Source organism: Ambystoma mexicanum, chromosome 10 (genome assembly GCF_040938575.1).
Source record: "Ambystoma mexicanum isolate Mex_15411 chromosome 10, UKY_AmexF1_1, whole genome shotgun sequence".
NCBI lineage: Eukaryota > Metazoa > Chordata > Amphibia > Caudata > Ambystomatidae > Ambystoma > Ambystoma mexicanum.
This window is the reverse complement of record NC_090932.1, coordinates 1,313,829,781-1,313,842,362: the sequence shown is the minus strand read 5'-3', so window position 1 is coordinate 1,313,842,362 and position 12,582 is coordinate 1,313,829,781. Positions and strand designations below refer to the sequence as shown.

Sequence of the window (12,582 nt, the reverse complement as noted above, 5' to 3'; positions counted from 1 at the left end):
TCCCAGAATCCATCTAAATGCGGCATGTTTCCTGTCCCTGAAATTTAGCTAGGTGCAATACATTTCCTACTCCCAAAATAAGCTAAAATATAATACATTAACTACTGCCCAATCCATCCAAGTGCAATACACAGATAACTCCCAATACATCTATCAGTCTATCTCGGCTGTGCAGCATGTAATCTACAATGTCAAAAACATAAAATAGTAAATAAGGAAGCTGGTGTGGGCTTTATACAGAAAGCCTCCTCTTGCCTTTGGAACTGCAGGCAATCTGTGTTTCTTAGTTGGCCTCATGAATGTGAATTTCGAATGGATTGTGTCCTCCCACGTATTTTATTTATTTTATTTGTATTTATTCTATTTATTGAGCGTTTTTAAGCACTTATACAACTGAATAGTGTTTCAAAGCGCCACAAAGCTAATTGGGAAGCGAACAGGGGAAACATAGCAATGGCAAAAACAGTAAAATACAGTCATGGTCCTACTAGGCCTTGTGACATTCGGCCGTGCAAGTGCAGTCATGTGATTTGCAGGAGATAGGATGGGGGGGGGGCAGAGGAGTGGCAGGTGCTGGTGAAGGGCCACCGAGGGAAGTGCTAAGGGGAGAACCCCAGGCTAAGTGCTAGTTCGGCGACTACAAAGAGTGGGATGCAGAGCCGCCAAGCAGGGGCCTGCAAGGACAGTGCAGTGGGAGGGGAGGTAGTGGGGTGCCTGTATCGACTGGGAAGAAAGGCCTGAAATCCTGTGAGATTCATGAGGATCAGGCCACCAGTCACAGCGGCAGTGGGGAGATTAGCAGGGAAGGGTAAGAGGAAAGGAGGTAGAGGACAGCACAGTTTTGAGCAGTTTCCAAAACTTGAGGAGATCCGGCTCAAGTCTGATAGGGACAGGGAGCTTGTTCCAAAGGGAGGGGCTAGCTGAGGAGAGAGACCTGCCCCCCACTCTCTGCTTGGAGAAGCGTTTGACAGTTAAAGTTAGTGAAAGAGTTAGAGGAGCATAGGGCTCTAAAAGGGGAGTATTTAGGGAGGAAAGGTTGGAGATAGCGTGGTCCCAGGCTCCAGAAGGCCTTGTAGATGATGCAGAGGGTCTTGAATTTAATCCTTGCAGCCACCGGGAGCCAGTGGAGGGATGTTACGGCTGGAGAGATGTGGTCCGTGGGCTTGAGGCCAAGGATAAGTCTTGCAGCCCTATTCAAGATAAGCTGAAGGGGGCACAGGGAGGAAAGATGGAGATTGAGAAAACGGCTGTTGCAATAGTCCAACCTGGAGAGGCCCAGTGCTCTGGAGACATTGAGCTTCTGAGGGAAGGTGAGGAAAGGAAGAATGTCTCTGAGGAGGTGGAGCTGGAAGTGGGACTTCTTAGAAATATCCAGGTAGGAGGAAGAGAGGGTGCAGGTGTCCCAGTCATTAGGCTCCCCGTTTTATTGGCATTTAGGCAGAGATTGTTGGCTGCACACCATGCCTGAATAGTGGACAAACCATCCGGAATCATAGAGGAGGAAGAGGATGTAGTAGAGGGAAGTTGGAAGGAAAGCTGTGTGTCATCAGCATAGCACTGGAAATGAGGAGAGAAGGAAGAAATCAGGTGAGCAAGAGGGGCTAGATAGATATTGAAGAGCCATGGCGATAGGATAAAGGCCTTGGGGAACCCACAGGTAGAGAGGGAGGTGATGGAAGAGAAAGGGCCCAATTACAGCTGGGAAGGGTAGTTAGTATGAAAAGAGGTCTGCCAATCCAGTGCCTGGTCAGTGATGCCGAGTGTGTCACAGTCGTTTTATGAGGATGGAAGGGTTGACCGTATCAAAGGCAGAGGAGAGATCAAGGAGAATGAGAACGGCGGGAGAGTTCCTCATCTTTAGAGATCTTCGCTTCCAGCTTTAGCTGCTTCAGAATAATTTTTTTGCCAGAGGTCGATGTGCGTCGATGCAGTCGACGCAATGTCCCTTGAGGTTGACGTGATCACTGGTATATATGATATACACAGCACCTGTTAGCTTCAATTCTGTTTTTCCGCGATCGCTAACGCTTCGAGAATTATATTGCACTTCGGTTTCCTCAGAAACTGCAACATTTTCGAAAAATGGCCTTGTCTCCGGCTTCATCAACCCTGAAGACCGGGTTCAGGAAGTGCCATGACTGCGGCGCCATGATGTCTATCACTAATTCCCCTAGGCTGTGTCTGTGGTGTCTTGGCGTTGAGCACAGGACATCAGACTGTGAGTCTTGTCAGTTATTGTTATTTGGCATTTATATAGCGCTCTGTATATCATTGGTATGATCTCAAAGCACTTGTAGGTTGAACGCCCTCGGGGACCGCAGTCCATGTCAGTCGAGAGAAGGGTAGAATAAAGTGCTTGGGTGCACCCAGTATGTGTGCTGCCAGTGTGATTAGCGTGGTGGAGGCAGCATCCTAACGTTAGGTGTGGTGGTAGTGAGAGATCAGTCGAATGTGTGCAGTCAGGTGGTTGGTCACTGAGACTGCATTCTGGCAGCATTAGGCCTGTGTAGGGAATTTATGTGTGCACTTAGGCTGATTTTCATGGGTTATAGCTGCATTCTAGCAGGCTGTTGAGGTGTTATGTAGAATTGTTCGTAAGTGTGCAACTAGGCCGAAATTGATCGAGGGGTATAGTTGCGTTCTATTGTGTGTTGGTGTAAAGTGGAAAGTGAGCATGGTGATAGGAGAGGTGAGTGTCTGGATTGGGCGGTGTACTTTTGGAGCTCACTGGTCCTGGTTACTTCTGGATCAGGATGAGCTGGCAGAGATTGTTCTCATGATTTGTGGTAGAGGTACTTAGGGGTGGTTTCACATGGTGGACCGTAGTTTCTGATTTGTATGGTCAGAAGGCCATTATTCTCATGGTCAGCATGTGTCCGAGAGCCTATTTTCATTGAGCTCTGCATTCTATAATGGCGGTGAGTTTCTGCAGGCATTAGTCGTGTTTATGGAAAAAGTCAGGTTTTTAGAGCTTTTTGGAAGGCCAGGTAGTCTTGGGTGTATCAAATTTGAAGAGGGAGTGAGTTCCACAGAGTTGGAGCCAGGCATGAGTATGCTGATCCCTCAATCCTGCTTGAGTTGGAAGCTGGGATCACCAGTAAGAGGGAAGTGCTTGACATTAGGGTGCGTGATGGGTTGTAGGGTATAATCTTCTCTTGTAGGTAAGCTGGGCCAGTTCTGTGCACTGCTCGGTGGGTAATGCATAGAATTTTTAAAGTGGCCCTTCGTCCAACAGGCAACCAGGGAAGGGTGCGGAGAGCAGGGGAGATGTGATCCCTGTGTCCCAGTGCAAGAAGGAGTCTGGCAGCAGCGTTTTGGGCCCTTTGGAGTTTAAGTTGGTATGCCAGGGTACCGAGATATAAGGACTTTGCATAGTCCAGTCTTGACATTACAGTGGACATAAAGGCGGCAAGGTTGTTGGGGTAGGTGAGGTATGGAAAAATGTGCCTTACGAGCTTGAGGTGGTAGTGGCAGGATTTTGATACGTTGATGATCTGATGGGAGAGTGTTAGGCCCGAGTCCATAGTGCAGCCAAGGTTTTTGACTAATTTGAAGGTGGGTTTGGGGGGCCCAGGGAGGAGGGCCAAGGGAGTGGTTGTGGGAGGAGGGCAGAGTTGCCGCTCACCATGATCTCAGTTTGATCAGGTTTCAGAAGGAGGTGGTTTCTTGTCATCCATTGATCAATGTCTCTGAGGCAGGATTCAAGGTCGGGGCATGTGTTGAGGTGAGTTTTGGGAATTCTTAGGATAGTTTGGGTATCCTCAGCATAGTTGTAGCGGGTGAGGTTGTGTGCGCAAATGATCCCTGGTAGCGTGGTCAGGTAGAGGTTGAAGAGGAGAGTAGAGAGGCAGGCGCCTTGTGGCACTCCAGTGTTCACGGTGCATGCTGCTGAGCGAAAAGGGGAGAGAAAGGTGATTTGTTTTCTGTTGTTGTGGAATGAGGTAATCCATTTGAATGCCGATCCTTGGATTCCAAGGAAGTGTAGTTGTTCAAGGAGGATAGAGTGGTTAACAGTGTCAAAGACGGCTGACAAGTCAAGGAGGACCAGCGCTGCACAGCCATCTGAGTCCGCCGTGACCTTGAGATCATCTGAGATCGAGATCAGAGAAGTTTCTGTTTCATGGCGCGGCCTGAAGCCAGATTGAGCGGGGTCGAGTAGGTTGTTGGATTCTACACAGTTGTTGAGCTAAGAGTATGCAGTGCGATCAATGAGTTTCACCAAGAATCGGGTGTTGATCCGCCTATAGTTCTTAGGCTCGATGGGGTCAAGGGATGCCTTTTTCAGAAGTGGTTTAACATGTGCTATTTTAAAGGCCTCTGGAAAGATACCAGAGGTGAGGAAGTTATTTAGAATGGACTTGGCTTGTTCTACCGCACATGTGGAGGAGAATATTTCTTTCACAAGAGACGCGGGACAGGCGTCAAGCAGAGGTCCCGAAGGTCTGCTGCATGATTGAAGATTCAGGAGCTTGTTACTCGAGATGGGGTAGAAGGAGTCGAAAAATGGTGTTATGGAAGTTGAAGCAGTGGGGTTGGGAGGAACAGGAATTGGGCAGGGGTGAGGGTTGAAACTTTAGAATTAAGGGTTGTTATCCTATCTAGGGCTGTGCTGTAGAAATGAAAGGAGAGGGTGTCAGAGCGCTTGGGTGGGCGTGGTCAGGGTAGACTGGGAGGAGGATTTCAGGAAATTGGAGATGATCCTGTGGATCTCTTTGCTGCTGTTGTGACAACTCATGATTCGTTTATTGTAGTGGCCTTTTTAGCCTTTCGGATCTCGGATTTGTAATTGCGGTGGTGGTGAGCAAATATCGATCTACTGAGGGGGTTTTCATGTGATCGCTAGTTGCGTTCAAGGGAGTTGTTTTTGCTTTTGAAAGTCTTCAGGTGGGGCATGAATCACTTGGGGGATGGTCCTGTGTGAGTGGTTGCGGGGCTTGAGGGGGTTAGAGGAAGTAGAAATTAATTGAGCCTGGTAGATTAGCCTGAGACCCCTCGAGAACCTTTGAGGCCTCGACTCGAAGATAGAACCAGTCCTCGTCTGTCGAAGACTCCATGGAGTTGGGGGTCGAGCCCCTCAAGGGCTCCATTGACACCATTTGCGGCAAAGCCTGCGTTGAAGTCATTTATGCCATCATCGACACCATCAGTGTCGAAGTCAACAATGCCATTTCCTTCGAAACCTTCGATTACATCGAGGGAGGTGGAGAACATTCTAACCACTCCCTAGGAAGGATTTTTTCAAGTCCTTATCCTCTATATATGACGATCATAAAGATCTGATCAGGATACAGTCCTCCATTTGGTTTAGAGTTTGGAACACCTAATGTTCCTGAAGCCCTCATTTCAGGGGAATCCAGAATTAAAGACTTTTGAAAACATACAGCCGGTAGTGGCATATTTACATCGCCAGAATTGGAGTTTGGCAAACCAGACCCCGGCAGAGCTTGCAGATGCTTCTTATAGACAATTTATGTCAAGGGTAATTAACTTTTTGGGATGGGGTCGGCCTGCTCCTCGGTTTGAACAGGACGACCTTACCGATATTCTTGCTAAGGGACCTCAGAAGAACCCTGTATTACCATTTCATATTGCCTTACAAAAAAGGGTTAAAGCAAGCTGGAGGCACCGTAGAAAAGTCTGTCAGTCAACACAAACCTCACTAAGAAATACAGGCCCTCAAGTAGTGACCCAGACTACTTATCTAAACACCCAATGCCTGAGAGCCTAGTGGTTCAGGCAGCTACTTCTATGTCCAAATAAGCTTCATATCCTACCATATGGCCAGATAGGATAAGCATTTCGACACAGTAGCGAAGAAGATGTTTTCTGCCCGAAGAATGGCACTAAAATCAGCAAATGCCACTTGTGCTTTAGCGAAATTCTCATTCACCATGTGGGACTGCATTTCCATGGCAGCTGAACACATTCCCGAAGGGGAAGAGAGAGTCGGCTTTCTGAACATCGTGAGAGACAGCTTCCTGAAAATCATGGGAGATGGAAAGGAGGCAATGTGTGAGTCTCTTCAGTCAGGATTGGACACTGCAGAAAGCATCAGCAGAGCCATGGCAGTGAGCACAGTGATATGCAGGTTTACGTGGTTCAGGAAATCTGGATTCGCTCCTAACGTGCAGTCCAGACTCCTCAACATGCCCTTTGACGGCACTCTGCTGTTTGACAGCAAAGTCGTCGAGAGCCTGGAGAAGCTGCAGATCCCGAACGTGGTGGCCAAATCCCTTGGTGCAACTATCAGTCAGCCACAACCGTCTCACCCCAGCGGACCAGATTAAAGGGGTACGTCCTTTCATTACCACTCCTATTTTGGTTGAGCGAGAGGATTGGGCGGTCAAAGGGGCCAAAGTAAATCCCCTCGTGGTGGATGGGGGAGAGGTGCCAAGTCTGCCCAAGCAACGGCTACTTTACCGTGCGCCGCTGCTTCATGCGCCTCAAAACATCTCTGAGGCCTTTGCCCACGAAACCCTGGTGGGAAGCATACACTCACAGCACCTGGAAGAATGGTGGGGCATTACTTCAGGTGCGTGGGCATTGGAAACAGTAGCCCAGGGTACCTGCCTCCCCTTTTTAAGAAGGCATCGGAATCATCCACTGCAGAGCCACTCATTCAAAGTTCCGGATCCGTTTCTTTTGTGGAAGAATTTGAGCCTGCTAGAGCAAGGTGCTGTAGAACCAGTACCTGTGACAGAGAGGAACAGAAGGTGGCCCCCTCCTTATTTCCTAATCCCCAAGAAGGACGGAGGATTGAGACCCATCTTGGACTTGAGATGCTTGAACAAGTTCCTCAGGAAGGACAAGCTCAAGATGATCACCTTTCTCAGATCCTTCAGGCCCTCTAACTTCAGGATTGGATGGTGTGATTGGACCTCAGGATGCTTACTTTCATGTGTCTATCCATAACAAGCACAGAAATTACCTGATGTTCGCCCTTGGCAGTTCTCATTATCAGTTTCAAATTCTTCCATTCGGGCTGACCTCCGCCCCAAGGGCTTTCACCAAGTTGATGGCGGTTGTGGCAGAGAGTCTCAAGAGAGGGGGATTCACTTCTACCCCTACCTTGACGATTGGCTGATCAGGGCCCGCTCTCCAGAACAAGCCCTAGAACATCTCTGCGTAGCCTGCCACTCTCTCCACAGACTGGGCTTCGCCCTCAATTTCAAGACGTCCCACATGATACCATCTCAAAGACTCCAGTTCATTGGAGCAATCCTAGATGTATCTTTGGGAAAAGCCTTGCCACCCAAGGTGAGGGCTCAACACATTCTGCAGATGGTCACCAAATTCCAGAGTGTCCAGCGTCATCAGTCCTTCAATTTTTTTTATGAGATTGCTCGGCCTCATGGTATCCTTCATTTTCCTGGTGCCAGAGGTCGCCTGAGAATGTAATCCTTCCAATGGACTCTCAGGAAACAGTGGTCTCAATTCTCAGGCAAGATCAGACCTACTTCAGCTTCCGAGCAGGGTCGCACAAGATCTCCTTTGGTGGGCCTGCGAGGACAATGTACTGAAGGGAGAACTTTTTGGGCATCCATGGCCGTAGATAACAGTAGTTACAGACGCCTCATTCGCGGGGTGGTGAGCCAACGCCACCGCTCTAACAGTCAGCGGTTGTTGGTCTCCTTCGGAGTCCAAACTACACATCAATCTTTTTGCAGCTGAGGGCAATCAGACTCGCGCTAAAGGCCTTTCTGCCCACTGTATTGGAAAAGAATGTCCTGATAATGACAGACAACACAGTGGCCATATACTACCTCAACAAGAGAGGAGGTGTATGGTCGCTACCACTGTGCAGAGAAGCAATGCAGCTCTGATTCTGGGTAATTCAAGAAGGAATCTCCCTAGCAGTAGTTCGCCTGGCCGGAGAGGAGAACACACAGTGGATGCTCTGAGCGGGCATAGTACAGTCTCCCACAAGTGGCAACTAGCTCAGTCCTTCAAGAGAAATTTGCCCAACTGGATCTGTTCACGACCGGTGTCAAAAGTGCAAGCTGTTCAGAGGAGCTCTAGGGGACACGTTTGTAGTGGATGGGAGTTTCCACTCCTGTATGCCTTTCCTCCAGTCCCCGTCACTCCTCATGTGATCAGGAGGTTGAGAAAGTTTGGTAAATCCATGATCCTAATTGCTCTGGATTGGTCCAGGACGACGTGGTATCGGGACCTTCTGGATATGTCCATCTGCTCTCCAATGTGTCTTCCTCAAAGAGAGGACCTTCTCTTGCGAGAGGAGGGTCAGGTTCTCCATCCAGGGGTTAAGACAATCAACTTTCATGCATGGTTTCTGAGAGGTTGATATATAAAGGTTGGGACCCCCCGGATGACGTAATGGAGATTTTGCTTTCGGTCAGAAGGCCAGCAACAAAGTCTTTTACTGCTGGTGCAGGGAAAATAATGCAGAACCTTTTCAGTGCAATATACCTACAGTGTTGTCTTTCTTATCATCCCTAGCAACTCTGGGGCTCCAGATTGGAACCATCAAAGGGTACTTGGTGGAGCTTTCGATCTTCATGCGCACGTCGGAAGATGTCATCTTTCAAAATGACATTTGTAATACAATTTTGAAAGGGACTCACAAATGAGTTCCCTCTTACACCATTTCAAGTGCCAATGTGGGATTTAAGTTTTGTACTAAAATGTCTTTTGTGCGCTCCATTTGAACCGTTCCATTCATGTCCATTGAGACTGCTGACTTTTAAGATCATCTTAGTAGTCGCTCTAACATCAGCCCGCAGGGTGAGCGAGTTACAGGCCGTATCCAGTAAACCGCTGTACACAACCTTCTATAAGGACAAAGTTGTTCTGAGGGTTAAGCTTACATTTCTTCCCAAGTGTCTGATTTTCATGTCTCTGCGAAGATTGTTTTGCCAACATTGTATCCACCTCCACGTCCTGGCAAAGAGGAGGAAATACTACATAGGCTGGATCCCCGACACAAATTGGGACTAAGAGTCACAAAGCAAACATTATCCAGATAGATAATCCTAGGCATTACGGAATGCTACAGGCATGCAGGAAAAGAACTCCCTGAAGCCCTAAGGGCTCACTCCACAAGAGGCAAGGCTACGTCTTCTGCTTTGCAAAGAGGGTTGCCGATAAAGGACATTTGTGTGGCAGCCACCTGTTCTACCATTCACAATTTTACAAAACATTACTGCCTGAATACATCATCAGGCCAGGAAGGAGGATTTGGAAAGGCAGTTTTACATTCTGTCCATGACAAATCTTAAAAAATAAGTGCAGAAATTCTTCTCCCTCCTCTAAATCTGAAAATGCTTTGGGAGTCGATCTAAAGATGAGGAATATGTGGGAGGACACAATCCATTTGAATAACAAGTTACTTACCCCTGGTAACGTTGCATCGACTGGATGTTACTCCCACTTATTCCTCATCGCCCCACCCAGCCTACCACACAGTAGAATTTCTGTGCTTTACACCTTGCGCTCCTTCGTTGTCTGATACTGTCTTGGACACACTAATGCTGGTAATCCTGTTAGGAGAAGATGTAAACACAGAACTGAAACTAACCAGCGCTGCGTGTGTCATACATACGAGTGATGACATCGCCCTCGAAGCGCAGGCCTTCGAGGGACATCGAGTCGATCACATCAACGCACAGCGCCCTCTGTCGAATTCTTTGCCAAAATTATTTTCCGAAGCAGCTACAGCTGGAAGGGAAGATATCTTAAGATGAGGAATACATGGGAGGAACATCCAGTCGAAAGAACGTTACCTTGGGTAAGTAACTTGTTCAATTGTTTCAATGCAGAATGCAGTGGAAGAAACTTAAATTAATGATTGGGAGTGAACTTGTTAAGTCTGTATTCAAACAGGCTTTGCTCTATAACGCTGTATAGGATCTACGATAGTTTTTGCAGATTGTTGGTTTATCTTCTAGGAAAAAACAGTTGTCCTGTCTCTTCACCCTATGCATTTGCACCTCTACTACAGTTAATACGGTTAATTCTATGATGGTTGCCAAGTTAAATGCTGTTCGTTTTAACTTTTCAATGATGAGTATGAAGTTAAGGAACTTACTTTTGCATTGGTTCACTATAATAGAGTCTCTATTTAGAGTGGTTAGTTTTCATTCCATCTTGGCTCTTGGAGCCATTTCCTAAATGTTCTCTAGCTTCGACATCTGGCTTGTTTCTGGTTGAACATCAAGGAAACTTGACAACTCCTGGACTTGTGAAGGAACAAGTTTAGTGAGTATTTCAGACTCGGGGAATTTTGAGATGATTATAATACTAACTCATTTCATAGGTTATGAAGGGAATGTCAGATTGTAGGATCTCATTATTGATCCTCTGTGTTTATCCCATAATTTCAGAAGCTTCTGGGGTTATTGAGTAACCTCTTATGTTGATCATATGTTACAGATTGAATGTAGTCTAGGTTTCAGCTGCTGGTAACCCTCTTTCTGTTCCAGGTCTCTGCACTGGGTAACTCCTGAAATGCTCCGTGTTCCACTTGATGAAGAGAAGCCAGAGGTCAATGAGAAAATCTTTTATGCCATAACAGGTTTGTGAATGTGAATGCTATTTTATACAGCTTACTGATCGCAAGGTGTTTTCACACTTCACAGTTTACCTTTGAACTTGAAAAACGTGTGTACTAGCGTGATACAAATAAAATATCAATTCAATTACCTGGCAAGTGGGCAAAAATGTGTACTGATTCGACATTTTGTGTAAACATGCATTACCGTGGAAGGGCTTGTGCTTCTGACTTAATTATAGTGATGGTGTGAGCACATTTAGTCATCTCTTTAGGTTGTGAGATCTAGTTATGAGACCGAGGCCAACCTTGGCATCCAGCAGTGCATTTGCAACTGCATTGTAAATTCAATACCCTCCCCTAGATATTGCCCATTAGCTCATGCTTTTGAGCATCTTTATCCAGCTGCAGTATGATGTACTACATAAACAAGCAAGTATGGACACATCCCCAAGCTTATCTCCGATAGATCAGCAAATTTGGCATTGGTGCATAAGAAGTGGGGTCACGCAAATGCAGAGGTCTTCAACCTGAGCATCGCAAAATGTTTGGACTACTACTCACATGATCCCTTACCATTAACTATTGGCTATGGCTGATGGGAGTTATAGTCCAAAACATCTCTATAGAGATAGGTTGCCGACAACTACACTAATGTCACGGCACGAACCAGAAGCACAAAATTACTAATCATATGTTCTCAGAAGAGAAAGGCATCAGTTAGAGTTGGAGATCAGTGCCAAGAAATTAGGGCACCGTCAACAAGCTTGGCACACCATGTGAGATCATGCAAAATGCCACCACCTTGCATCATGATTCCCAGAGCAAGGATCGCAGGGCAATGTACTGTGGCTTATTTGGTCAATGACATAATACACAGTGTGATACAAATGAATCAAAGGGGAATATTGGAGGAAAGCAAGAGAACGAGGAAAGAGGCATTCAAGCTAGAGAAGAGAGAATGGGAAAAAGGTCTACAGATGATAAACTGTATTAGCCAAGAGGGCCAAAAGCTGGACCGGATGCTGAGAGATGAAAGGAAAGATTAGCGGGACAATAGTTTTGGCTGAGCACAGAGCATCCGGGTCTGGCAGACTTAAAAGCCTTGTGACCCGGGACTGAGGACTAGTAAGACCAAGCCGAAAGACACTGACAAAGCCAGAAAGTGGAAAGCAGTGAGAGCGAGAGGCTAGCTATCAGGCGTAATCTGAATTCTGGCGGGCCTGGCAAGTCCATCAAGGACGATGAATACATCTTGCTGGAAGACGTCAAGAACAAAGAAGAAAGCTAGCTATAGGATAGCCAAGAACCATATTTTGAAGTTAGATGGGGAAATTAGACCCTACCAAAGAAACAAGTGACAAGATAATTTCAGTGTGAATCTCAAATCCAGTGAGCTTGCAGGGAACCAGAGCTCAGAGGACTCTATAGATTCAACCCAGTAGAGAAGAGCCTGTGGTGGCAAAGAAAATCTGAACCAACACTGATCTGTAAAGGGCGTGAGACCATTTGTCCCCGAAATTGATAACCCTCTTGGATTGAGCTACACAGAGACTGCATCCTGACAATCAAACCAGAACAGACCGGGAAGAAAGCAACTGTGCAACTGTCATCTAAAAAGCCAATCATCCACTGCTCAGGGTGGCCAATTTGTTCTAGCAACAGCGACATGGGGATTGGGGATCCACAACCCACAAAGAACTATTAGTGACTTTGTATCAGATCGTTCAAAGTGGCATGCATCCGAAGGGTCCACAAAGACACTGAACACAATTTCTGCAGAAAAACGTTCTCCTCCTGGGTAACGCCAAAATAAAAAAACTGAAGGTAGTTAGGGTCTTCTCAGATAGTATGAAAAGGAACAGGATGATTTTAAAGAAACATTTACAGCATTCAGGGTCTTCCTGTCACTCAGTCTCAGTCTTCTGATTTATTCCCTGGATGTCTTTCTGCTTGGCATGAGTCATCCGCGAGATATGCCCGTCATTTCAGCATCATGTAGACGTCGCAGAGTCTTTGCCAATACTTGTAGGTAGTTAGTGAGCATCTCTACCAGGATGAGACATGGCCTTCCA

The 12,582-nt window shown here is 46.7% G+C and overlaps 1 protein-coding gene across 1 annotated transcript in view; it reads left to right on the top strand.

Annotated features, from left to right (window-relative positions):
• Positions 1 to 12,582, top strand: part of LOC138492304 (rab5 GDP/GTP exchange factor-like) — a 664,850-nt gene that overhangs the window by 431,818 nt on the left and 220,450 nt on the right. The window contains exon 7 of the mRNA XM_069619350.1: positions 10,440 to 10,531. Within this exon, the coding sequence (XP_069475451.1) occupies positions 10,440 to 10,531 (92 nt within the window). The remainder of the gene's footprint in view (positions 1 to 10,439; positions 10,532 to 12,582) is intronic.